At 43.6% G+C, this 12571-nt stretch overlaps 1 protein-coding gene across 1 annotated transcript in view; it reads right to left on the bottom strand.

Annotated features, from left to right (window-relative positions):
- The window catches only part of MYO10 (myosin X), a 166652-nt gene that overhangs the window by 31883 nt on the left and 122198 nt on the right, over positions 1 to 12571 (bottom strand). Inside the window, exons 20-21 of the mRNA XM_069808895.1 lie at positions 1432 to 1556; positions 1159 to 1273 (exon numbers count right to left, since the gene is read on the bottom strand). Of these exons, the coding sequence (XP_069664996.1) occupies positions 1159 to 1273; positions 1432 to 1556 (240 nt within the window). The remainder of the gene's footprint in view (positions 1 to 1158; positions 1274 to 1431; positions 1557 to 12571) is intronic.

Genomic DNA, 12571 nt, shown 5'->3' on the forward strand with positions numbered 1-12571 from the left:
ACAAAAATGGGATGAAAGATGACTTCCATCACCATCAGCATATTTCAGATTCTCTTACAATAACTTTAAAACGATTAAATCAACACTTCTTAAGTGTGCAGAGGAACGGAGGAAACCCTTCAAAGCTATGCAGCTGTGGGGAGAAGAGGATGAGGAGGAAGGCTGTTTCACACAGAAATCAATCAGATTTTACAAAATATTTTTGCTACCTTATGGTAATGAGAAAGTTTTTTCACAATTCCAACAACTGACAGGAAAACTGCAAGTGTAACACATAATTCAGCAAACTTTACTTCTGGATCTGTTTTTTGTTCTCTCCCCACTACAGAAGCCCCTTTGCACCAGGCATTTTTAACATTTAGGAAATCTCAGATCCTGCAGTGGGGAATCTTCTTGTAAGTACACAATGCTTTCACATCAATTGTTAAGTCCAAGAGCACAAATTCGCAAGAAGGGAAACTCTGCACGTAGCTGTTGTCCAAAATCAGACTTGCAAAATGAGCATGCAAAACCACCTGGATTGTTTTATTTCTCAAATTAAAATTCCATTCTGTTAATTAAAATAATCTGGATTTTGGGGGGAAGAAAAAGAAGCTGTAGGCAAAGTTCAGGTTGTCTGGTGGGACACATATCAAGGTCTAACGTACCTCTGATAAAGACTCTCAGACTAGGATGGCAAACACATTTAGAGCTCAACTCTGCCACATGAACACTGGCTAAAATTCCTCCCCCTGATTTCAGCCACTGAGCAGGAATCATGGAGGGAGGGTTACTAGTATGAGTGGAGCTCCCTGCAGAACAAAAGTGTTACCTCACATGCTCCATACTTCTAAAAATGATAAAATCCAGCCACCACGTTTTAAGTTCTGATCTCACCAGCGCTATCGCTTGTGAGCAGTGGCAGAAAATTCAAGTGGGCTCTTTCTCCCTGAGTGAATCACCAGTCAGTGTCTAAGTGCCTTAGACAGCAAATTCCTCAGCACAACCATTCATTGTTGCTGTAAGGGTTTCAAGAGCGCCACAGGCATGCGCAGCTTCTTTTAAGGCCAGAAGTAATTACCATTACAATTACATCTCTGCAGCTGTGCGGTCTAAATCCTGTCCCCTCAGCTTTGTATAAGCACCAGCCCCACAATATGCACAGTCAGATTATTTTACCTTATTTTTTCCAAGCTGCCATTCAGTGCTTGTGTTGTCATACAGACGAAGTAGGACGGCACATTTCTCATTTAAATCTTCGGGCAGAGTTAAGTTTCTCATGAGGACTTTATACCTGGCAACCAAAAAGTATTTATTACTTCATTTAAGAGACAAGTTCTATTTTTGCCATATGAATTTTTTGTTATCAGATTTTCACTTTATTCCTCAACATGGGAATGTTGATTTGGTACCTGTGACTTGCCTCTGAAGCACACAAGTCAGTGTGTTTACCTTTTATAAAAGTCTTGAAAGGGCCTCCGGACCGGGAAACCAGCCCTCCGAATCCTGACTGTCTCCAACATCCCAGAATAGCGCAGCTGGTTAAGCACCACTGTCTGATCAAACTGGTCTGGCATCTAAAATGAGCAGGTTCAAAACAAGGGGTTTAATAGCAATGGTTAGAGATGTCAGGGGCAATAAACAAAGGGGAAATTATACGAATCTGAAATGCGCAAAGGATAAAAACTGGCTACGTGATGTCTTAAAGGACATTAGCAGTTCTGAGCATACAAAAACGTATCTACAGGATGGAAATAAAGGGGTAATTACACAATATAATTTCCATAGACACAACATTTACAGCCATTTAATTCAATCAGCTCTCTCTTTCCATTTCCTGTATCCTCCCAGGCCATTGCTGTGCAGGAGCAAACAACAGAAAGCAGCACAGGCAGCTAACAGGTCAACAGCTATAAGCTTGACTAGTTTGTTTCTTTAGCAACTGAATTTACAGTCCCTGTAGATGATCCCAAATGTTGAAGATACACAAATACACTGGTGCGATATGGTTTTAGAAAAAAACAAAGCCAGAAGGGCAGAAAAGATTTAATTTTTAGTGTAGTGACAATTCATCTACTATGGACACGGATGGAAGTTGCCAGTGGTACCTCAAATCTTAAATAAGCCGTATTTCAAAGAGTTTCTATTTGCTGCTATTCTTAACAGCAGAAATATTTTCATCTGTAAACAGAAAAAAAAAAAAAAAATCGGCTCATCTGAAATAAGTTTCCCTTAGTTTGCATGCAGTTTTCCCAGTATCGTTTTTCATTTAGTTAACAGATAACTCTATAGCCCCTCAGTCATGAAAGCCTGCAAATACTGATCTGGGAGCCTCGGGAATCCTCTCGTCTCATCTCAGAATCCCCTGAGTCACCAGGCTTTGAGGTAAACCAGCCACAGCCACGCAAAGCTACTCAAGATAGTGCTAATTGCTGCTTTGCAAAACACCGGCAACCCTGATACCAAAATAACACCCCATGTAAATACACCATTTAATTCATCGGCCCAAACAGCCACTTTAACCCACCAGTTGACCCTCCTGCGGTCATTTGCAGGGCTGGAGTACAGTGCTACTTTGCAAGAAGTTCAGAAGATGGGTTTTCATGGATACAGTCAATGGTTTGTATAAGATCTGAAGTTCTTCAGCTGATAGAAATGACGGCAAGATCAAGCCCTGAGCAACCGTAAATCAGAGGACTCTCGATACTCATTAACTGGCTTTAATCATGCTTCTCGTTCAACTTAGCAAATAAGTAACTCCCCCAAATTTGAATTTATCAAAAGTACTTTCAGGAAAACACAGACTCAAAAGTTCATTTAAAATATCCAGTCTAAACTTTTCCCTCAGCACCTTTATCCATAGAACAAAACATCGTGTGCTAGTGATGATACCTCCGAGCTGTTAATTAGGTAGCTTCAGAAATACTGATAGATTAACTTCTGCCTCCCTCCTTTAAAAGGCAAAACGTCTAAACCAAAATGTTGCTATTCTTCCTTTCATTAATTTCTCCTCTGGAGCAGAGGTGGGAGACTCCCCTGTAGATGCAGCAGCCCTCCTGCACCGAGCTGTCCCGGAGCCGCACGGGCAAACGTCTCCCCAGCACTCACCGTTCCTCCGACAGCGAAAGACTCTCCAACCCCTTCCTTTGGTACAGGGGCTAAAATTCATACGGAAAACCACCCCAGCCTGGCCCTTCCTCCACAGTTAATAGCACTGAACAAAAATGAAAACAATTTGCGTTTTAGAAAGCGGCTGTCACCACGGTGAGCCCTGCCCTGCCTGGGGTAATTAGCACTGCGTGCCGGCAGGGCCTGATCCGGCCCGAGCAGGCGGACGGGGGGTACAGAGAAAATCAGCCACCACCAGCGGCTGCTTTCACCTTCCCTCCGAGACTGGTGCTTTGCATCCCAGGGAGCTACATGAACTCCGCACCACTCTGGCTGCTGTTCCGATAACGGCTCTGTTACAAATGTGATTTAACATTTTCTTTCCATAGTATAAAAAATTAAATGTTCCAGAGGGGAAAAATGCCTCTGCGAATGATGCGAACAAACTCCTCTTTCTCAACAATGTGTTTAATTTGGATTGTCCCACCACCAGTAAAATACACCGCGAGCAAAATCTGTGTATTTTAGCGAACACACAGCATGAACGCTTACAATAAAGGTATTGATACTTCGTGACTGGTATTGCCAACGGTGTTTTCCATAGGTGCCCACGCTATGGCAGGCAGGTGTGTTAGGCGTAAGCCTTGCAAAGCCGCCCTTTGAATGTCCGCGCACACACCTGCCTGCCTGGATCCGTGCAGGTGGCTGATGATGCCCGACAGGAGAAGAAGGGAATGAACACAAGTGCACACGCAAATCCTGAGGGAAAAAACATACTCGCTTTTTGCCTCGTGTAACGCCAGGCTGATGCGTGCCACAAGCGGACGCAGGTCAATATATCTTTTTTCTTTAACATTACACCCATACTTGTCGACTCAAAAGGTGATGTTCTTCACAAGACTTGCAAAGTAAACAGTATTTTTGGTGTTTTGAGGTGGGGAGGCATGGATGGAAGTGGGGATATACCAAAGCCAGGCAAAATTTTGGTGACATGACAGCTGTCTCTCTCACAAGGCAGCCTCTCCCTCCGCAAGGGAGCGCCTCCAGCGTTGGGAGCCAGATGGCTGCTGCATCACCTAATCCTTTTATTGCCACCCCCAGGCACTTAAAAAGTCAAAAGTCACCCACACAGCTGGCTTGAAAGCTCATGTTACATTTAAAAAAAAAACTTTCTCTTTCCATCCCTGTTCTGAGTTGCAGAGGAAGAAGCAACATTTTCATGACCGTTTTCCTGCAGCTATAGAAATTAGAAGCAGCCCTGCTCTGTCACCAGAAGCTGGGATTGTCACAGTCACCTACCTTCAGATACCTGCATTTTTAAAGAAAAGCAGGAAACATTGCAAGAGATGCTAACATGCTATCAAAGCAGGGCAACCGAAAGACCATCGCAATTCTAATCACATAAGCCTACTCCTTCGCTTTACATTATGAGTTATTTTTAATTACTCAGAGACACATGAGGCTATTAAATCAGAGGGTCAAATCCTGCCCTGACATATCACTGGAATTACATTTGCAACAAGTCTGGCTGCTTTGAGTCAACTGTTGGGGGGTGGTAAGAGGTGTGCCGGACTCATGTCTTAGCTTTTCAACATGGAGCACCAGAAGATACCTCCCATCGCTCAGGGGTTTTTGACTGAGCTATCACAGCGACTCTTTAGTCCTCAGCAACGGGGAGAGCTGCAGCCGGTCAGAGAGGGAGCCGAAACCCTAAACACTAAAATGCATCCAGGGTTTCCCACATCTAACGAAAACAACCAGAAGAATTAACAATGCAGTCCTGTGCACATCACCACATCATCCAGCATATCCACCTTACGACTTGGCGATACAATGCTCCTCAGGTAGTTTTACTCCGTGGATGAAGAGGGCTTCAGCCTCAATCGTATAAACACTTGCAGGCAGGGATAACCTTAAGCACAACTTCCAGTCAGCAGGACTCCTCATACTTAAAAAAAATCAATTGCATGTGCATTTCTTGCACCAGAGTGCAAGTACTGCATATATCTGGCTATTAAACTGCAGACACTTCTTAAGACAGAGAATCATGACCATCTCCACTTGAACGATGCCCGGTGCAGCACTAAGGAGTTAAACTTGCAATAGCGTAAAATCTCCGTGCAAAGGGTTACCTATGCAGCCGATGCTCCGTCTTGTCTCTTTACTGGTGCTCCTTCAGACTTCCTGGGGTAAGCAAGCTAACTTTCAGATTTATACCAAAGTAACACAGGACAGGACTCCTCTCTGGGGTCTGCTAGGTTTTTACCAGTGTTGCTGTAAAAACTGGACTTGTTTCACAAATGAACACTTGGGAAGAAACTGTATTCTGTAGGAAAATTTCAGATAGACAACAGAACCATAACTGATTTTAAAACAATATGTCTTCCGAAGTAAAAATCTAAATTACTTGCTAAAACTAAGACTCCTGCAAAGATCAAATTTATAAAAGAGAAGGCAACAGAAAAAGAAGTCAACTGATAGCTTCCAAAATTGTCTGAGAGATGCAATCAACTTCAAATCAACTCAATTTTCAATAGACATTTCACTTTTATCAAGGAATGGTAGCACTAAACCACTCCGACATGCAAAATCGCTAGACTCACATGGGTCACAGCCACGTTAGGGCATTAAGCAACATCAACATGAAATTAATAGCTACAAGTGAGGTCTGCTCTACTTGATAAAGGTATTTTTTGTGGTGTACTCCTTCATAGCACAACTTGCAATTTATCATTTCCTGAATCCAAACGCCTCCACTGAACTTGCGCCAGACGGCACCGAAGCCAAGGCTTTAATGTGACCTGGAGTCTCTGCTGGCGAGACTCTGGCTCCTTAAGCTAAGTGCTTGCTCTGATCTGTTGCGAGCCTCCTAAAGGGCAAAGCTTCTGCCTGAAATCAAAACCAGAAGCCGCCATTAGGACAGACATCTAACACCTACACATAATTTTCATGACAAAATTGTTCCTTAGATTACAGTCTGACTGAGGCTCGAAAAAACACCGTCCCTTTTCCCTGGACAGCATCCTTAATGGAGACCCCAAGCATCCGAATGACACACGCAGAGAACACAACTTTTTTCTGTTCTGCTCATGATTTCCTCTGTTCAAACACAGAGGATACCTTGACTTCCCCCTGCGGAAATCCTTCGTCCTCCCTGAACTACTGGCTGCCTCAGAAGTGTACAGGCACAATAATGACAGATTAGAGCAGCCTTCACGGATTTTAGGTGGGCAGGAGGAACTCCACAAAGAGACTGGGGGCGGGGGGGGGTGTGAGAAAAAAAGCCCAGTCCCTTGTTTCTAGATTTCTCTGTGAGAACTTGAGTAGGACGATGTCAGCTTTGATACTGTGTCTTAAAAGTGTTGATTTTCCTAGCTTAGGAAAGTGTTCTGTAGAAGACAGGCACAGAGAAAAAAAAAAAGACAAAAAAACGGTATGAGAATGTGGAAAAGTAACTTTTTATTTAAAAAACAGTAACTTTTCTCAATGTCTGGGTTTTTTAAATCTGCTCTTTTACTCCTAAAATGAAGTCTTGGCCATTTTACTCTGGAGAAAAGAAGCAAAAATTAGGAAGAGGTCAGTCTTCCTCTGCTTTATAATGGGTTTTGAACTTGTTTCCATGTCCAAACGAGTACTAGTATTTCTTCAGAAATAGGGGAACTTATCAAGCCAGATCTTTCCGGAACAATCCCCATGGTCTTCTGATCTCAGTCACCAGCTCCATGAGTCAAAACAAATGCCAGGCTTTCCTCCCAGACAAATTTGAAAAGCGTGAATAAATTAACTTCTAATATATAATCCAGCTAAACTGATATGAACATTTCTGCATGCCCATTGTTTGCCTTTTTTAAACCACATTATGCTCAGTGATTCTTATCCATACGTACTGCTCAGCAGCCTTTATTCGTGCTGAGGATCCAAGCCAGTAACCTGAAAGAAGTGAAAGGGAAACGCCTGCACCCGCAATAGGAAAATGCACCGTAAAGCCAGGACAGCCCTGTCAAATCCAGAGACTTCAGCTGCAGTGCCATGTTGGTCACCCTCCTACCTCCAACAAACCATTTCACCCCCTGCTCCTCTAGCCATCATTTCTTCAGTCGCTTGCACTGTAAACTTTGACAGCATTGGCTTATTCAACAGAGTTTCAACCTCAGAACTGTTCTGCTTCCAGCACAAGGAGCATCAAAACCTGTGCGCATCCTGCCCGAGGACCTGGAGCATCAGGTCCTACTGACCTAACAGCAAGAGTATTTCAAGGGAAGAAACCCTCTGTAGTCTTCTCCAGCACGCAGCTACCTGTAACTGGAACAGGTCCAGGTCAAAACGTAGACAAGTTTGATGCCTGCTTTATTTTTGAAGACACTCCCTTACTGTCCCAGAGTATTTGTGTCCACAGGCAAACACCATAAGGGTATAGGAGAATAAAAACAAAGAATGTGCCACAGCTAAAGTTGATTTGGTATTTCTACTGTATGGCACTGGTAAGTTAAGGAATATTTGGATAAACCTGAAATAACAGTAAGTTTTGCATGTCCAAAGTTCTCCTTGGCCTTTATCTATCCACCGACCCCAAAACCCCATAAAAAGCCTTTAAAAATTACTAACAGTGCTGGTGGTAACTTGCTAGAAAAAGAGCATGCAACAACACTTGTGCCTCAAAAAATTCTGCTGCAAACTCCAGTCCGGATTTCACTGCAAACTCAGTAATGATATGCTGGCTCTTTTATACAGTCTCTACAGGTCTGAACGCGAAAGTACTGCATTTACCAACAGCAAGCATTTACACGATTAGCCGATCTTTTCAACTTCAACTACTGCATCTGACCTGTGTGACTCATCTTCCAGCCCTGAGTATTTCAGATAAGAGACAGACTTCAGAATTAGCCACTCTCACGCCACAGGTTAGAGTTGCCCGTGCTAAAAATAATACCATATAGAAGGAACACTGTAATTTTAGAGTTCTTCTACTGTACCAAAACAGTCAAAGGAGGAAACTCAATATTAACGGATGTGAAAATGCTTTTGTATTTATATTCAGCCTGTCACCCAGCTTACCTTACAAACAAGGGCATCTCAAGGGTAGTTTTAAGACAGCAGCCCATTTAAGAGCTATGAAGCAGTACATTACCACACTGACCATTTGCACTGGTGTTTAAAGATTTCAACTAGGTCAAGGCACTGCTGAGTTAGATCCATCTACAAAGATGCTGTAGTCATGTTTCAGGTCCTGCTTGTTTATTTATAGCAAAGACAAGAGCTGGAACTAGCTTCGTCGTTGGAGAAAAGACTCTCAAATGATTCTGACCGGCTTGCTGCGATTTCATGCTTTCGTCAACAACGATCAATAAACTCACAATCCTGGAGCTATTTAATCTACTTTTTATTAGTCATTGTCACTGTACTCTTGCATTTCAGAGTAATCTTTTTGTTTGGCTTGTATGGACTAAATGTACCCCTGAGTAAACACACAACAGCCCCTTTGTGAACCTTCCTTTCTAAAGGTATACAGAATTTCTTCTGAAGGAAGACAGAATTTGTCTGCCTCTAACAGCAGCCCAGAGGAATGCTACCTCCTCAAAATGACAGTGTTATTTCTTACACACTTCTTAAAGCTTCATGGAATAGGAATGGATTGTTAAAGGCACAGGCTAGAACACTGGAGATATTTAAGTTTTCTAAGCACACGTTCAAAGCTAGCTATGCGATTGCCTAAATTTTCAGCTGAAGTGAGCCTTTGTTGCTTGAATACATTATTCAGGGAGTCCATTGAAATGCACAGCAAGTCTCAGGGGCTGTTTGTCCCGGAACAGCAACTGCAAGACCATCCATGTGAGACAGACAATTAAGAGCATTTGGGAAAAGAGGGACTTAAGGTTTGAAGCCACTCTGGCAGGGTCTCAGCACACTGGCAGAAGGTGCGACTCGCAGCACAGACCCCAGCTGGAACTTTTCATGGACCCTCCTTCTCCACCTGCGAGTAATCTGTTGCCATTTCATTTGAGGTCATCCTCACTAAAGCCTCCAGTCCCTGCAGACTAAACCCCAATCTGGCCTCATTCTCCCCACACTGTGACCAGTCAGCAGGCTTCTCTCGAAGAGAATCAATCAGGCTGCCTGATAGCCACAGACACACCATGAAGAAACATGCTGTGAGGTACTAATTGCAAGGACAGCTGTCCTTCCTTACCAACCCCATGTCAAGACAGCCAACACCGACGTCACTGCTGTTCATTACGATGGTCAAGAAAACTGCACACACCGCTCCGTGTCTGCTGAGGCTGCGTACAGACCAACTGCAGGTGGTGAAACCCTCACCCCTCCATGTCAGCGATGACATCAAATAACTTACATGGCCTGAGACCCCATCCTTTTTTTTTTTTTTTTTTTTTTTTTTTTTTCCACTGTCCTTTCACTTCTTCACACCAGATTTTTCACCCACACCTTACAAGTTTTTTTGTTATTTGACAGTTTATTGGCAGGCTGGGCACCTGAGTCCATTTCTATACTTAAAAGCAGGAAATCATGTTGTAGGATGGTTCCTCTAACACAATTTCTTCAGATAATGGTGTTTAGTATCAAGCATTTATTCCTGAAAGACAGGAAGTTTCATCAGGGGATAGAAAATTAGGATGAAAATACTCGAGAGAACCTGTTTAAAATGAATTTCATCTTGCATGGCCAAAGTCTGACACAGCTGGAAAATCTTTTCTTGTAACAATCCGTGCAAGAACCTAATCCTGGGTCCTTCTAATACCTAGTGTAGTGTTACTACAAGGAATCTCTCACTTGAATACGTGAAACCCTCCATGTAGCTAGTTCTCCCTGAAATGTTGACACCGTATCACTTCAGCAGTACATCCTGAAATAGTATTGCAGATAACTCTGATCCACGTTATCCCAACTCTCCTTGCTTTCCTTGGTGACACAAAACTGAGCAACATTTTTCAGACTGCAGCTCTGTACAGGGGGGAGAGAGGATACTGGGGTATTGCCTCCTCTTCTAATTAATTGCAGGTAAGTAGAAAGGAGGAGGAGGAACCTCACTGCCAGCCACAAGAGCTCGCGATGCACGGGTGGAGGGAGCTAACATCGCACTCCACAGAGGGACAAGAGACATCAACTTGTAGAGCACAAGGACAGCAGAAGAGGACTCTAAATCCAAATCTCACTTTATTCTCTGCTTCAGTCCTGGGCACCCACCTGCTTCTTCTCTAGATCTGGTCACACCCTATTCCTTTAGGACTGCATGCCTGAATGCCATTTATGTCTTAAGACTCTTCTATTTTGGGGCATTGCTTTAAAGAGAATACTAAAAATCCTCTGATATTTCAGAAGTCAGTTTAGTGATTTGTGGGCTAACCTGAGCTCCTCAGCTATGTGACGCCTACTGAAATGTTGTGTCCAATTCTGGAGCATGATAATAAAGGAGACCGCTACACTGGAAACTATTTAGTTAAGAGCCATGAGGATAAAGATACGAGTTTAAAAAAAGCAGTAAAAGGTCTTCAATAAAAGCCTTGAGGAGCTCATCAATGAGAAAGCTGACAGCCCTTGATAGTAATCTGTCAGTAACTACACCAAGAGCATACATTCAACAACAACTTCTAATATACAGCAGATAAAGACATAAAAAGCATGAAAATCAAAGCAAGACATATCCAAACCAGAAGGCGCACCTTTTTCTCACCGCGTGTATTCACTGGAAGAGCTTACCCAATGTGGTGGGACTGTCTAAAGCCACCAGACACTTCAAAGAAAACACGGGATGTCCTCCTCCTTCCAGCAGGCATTAATGGTTTCCTTACAGTTTGCCACTCAGCAGGTTAGACTAAAAGACTTAACCAGTCTTCAGTACTCCAGTTGTGGAAAAAAATATGACTTTTATTTATTTGAAACCTTTGGTACTGGGACTCCCAAAGACCAACTCCACACAAGAGGAACAAGAGCCACAGCTACTGGCCTGCAGCGCACGGTGCAATGCAGAACCGCGCTTCTCACATGCAAGCTTTGCCTTGGCAGGAAGAAAGTTCATTACTTATGCAAGTATTTGACGGTCCAGCAAGGGAAGTTTGGCTGAGATTTTACTGTGGCTGACTGTCTGTGAAGACACAGACTGCAATGCTACGGACTAGCTTAGATTAAGTCATTACAAAGCCTTCGCACATTCACCATGAAATAAGAAAAAACTCCTCCACGTTATTGGCTCCAATTGTTAAAAATGGGAAAAGCCCTGCAACAATCATGAATCACACCTCTGCAAACTATAAGGTTTAAAATAATAAAAAAGTTTAAGTTGTCTTTAATTGATTTAAGTTTGGAGCGTATGTGTTTGTTGTATGGCCATAAGGGCCAGCAACTTCCTAGCTAAAAGTCAAAATCGGATTCAAGTAACTTTAAAAAGTTAGCACTTGATCGCACTCCTTTTTCAATATTGAGGCCATGAGCAGTTTCTCCTTCTCCAATGCAATTTGCCCCTGCATGCGGTTCATTCCCTCAGTAGCCCTCAAAAGATGCCTACAGAGCACAAGGCTGACGTAACGCACAGACTTGCTGCTTGGTGCTTTCTCAAGCAAGGAAACGTGCCGGTGCAATTCCTACGCCGAAAAAAATATATGGTTTTATAAAATTATCTCCTAAGGAGCCCTTTTCTCCTCTCCTTCCTGTATCGAGCCTTTTGTTTGAAAGCCCTTAATGGGAAATCAGCCAGGCTTAAATCACAGCCAATATCTGATATGTGTAAATGAAGAACGCCACAAAATATTCAGCCGAACAGCTTTGGGTTGCTAGGACACCGGAGGTCGGGCAGCACTGAAAGGGCAGATTATTCCCATCCCGGCGCAGGCACAGGGCTCCATTCACAGCCCTCCCGGAGCATCCCTGCCGCCCGGCTCCTCCGGGACCCCGCGCCGATCCCTGCCGGAGCAGCCGGCACGCGGGCCCCTCCGCACCAAAAATGTCCCGTCGGGCTGCACGTGGTCCTTGCTGTTTTTACCGAGGGTTCGCTTCAACCTGGGCGAGCCCAGGACACCGGGGGGGCTGCCTGAGAGCTATGCTGCAGCAGACTTGCAGTGGCTGGTCTGGAGATCTGCTTTAAGTTTTAAAAGTGTGAGGAAACCTGTAACACTGCGGTTAAGATACTTTTTAAGTCTAGAGAGGGGAAATTCAAGTTTACGGAAAGTGATGGGGATCCCCATGATCAGCACAGACATCTACCTGGCTGACAGCAAGAGTTGTGTGATGGCCCAGATAAACGACCCTGCTCAATCCCATGTAATCAGTATGTGAGTTACTCCTACATCTTGTATCTCAGCACGTCTCGGACAGCATCAGTCTAACTTTGGCATTTTTCTTAGAATTTGGTCCTTTGAGCTGCTGCTCTTGCATCCCTACACATTTTTACATTATAAATTCAGGACTTGCCTTGCAGATCTAGACAAGGGGGTATCAAGAGTAGTGAAATGTGTGTGTGTTTGCAGAGAAGGGA

This window comes from Haliaeetus albicilla, chromosome 21 (assembly GCF_947461875.1).
Source record: "Haliaeetus albicilla chromosome 21, bHalAlb1.1, whole genome shotgun sequence".
Lineage (NCBI taxonomy): Eukaryota > Metazoa > Chordata > Aves > Accipitriformes > Accipitridae > Haliaeetus > Haliaeetus albicilla.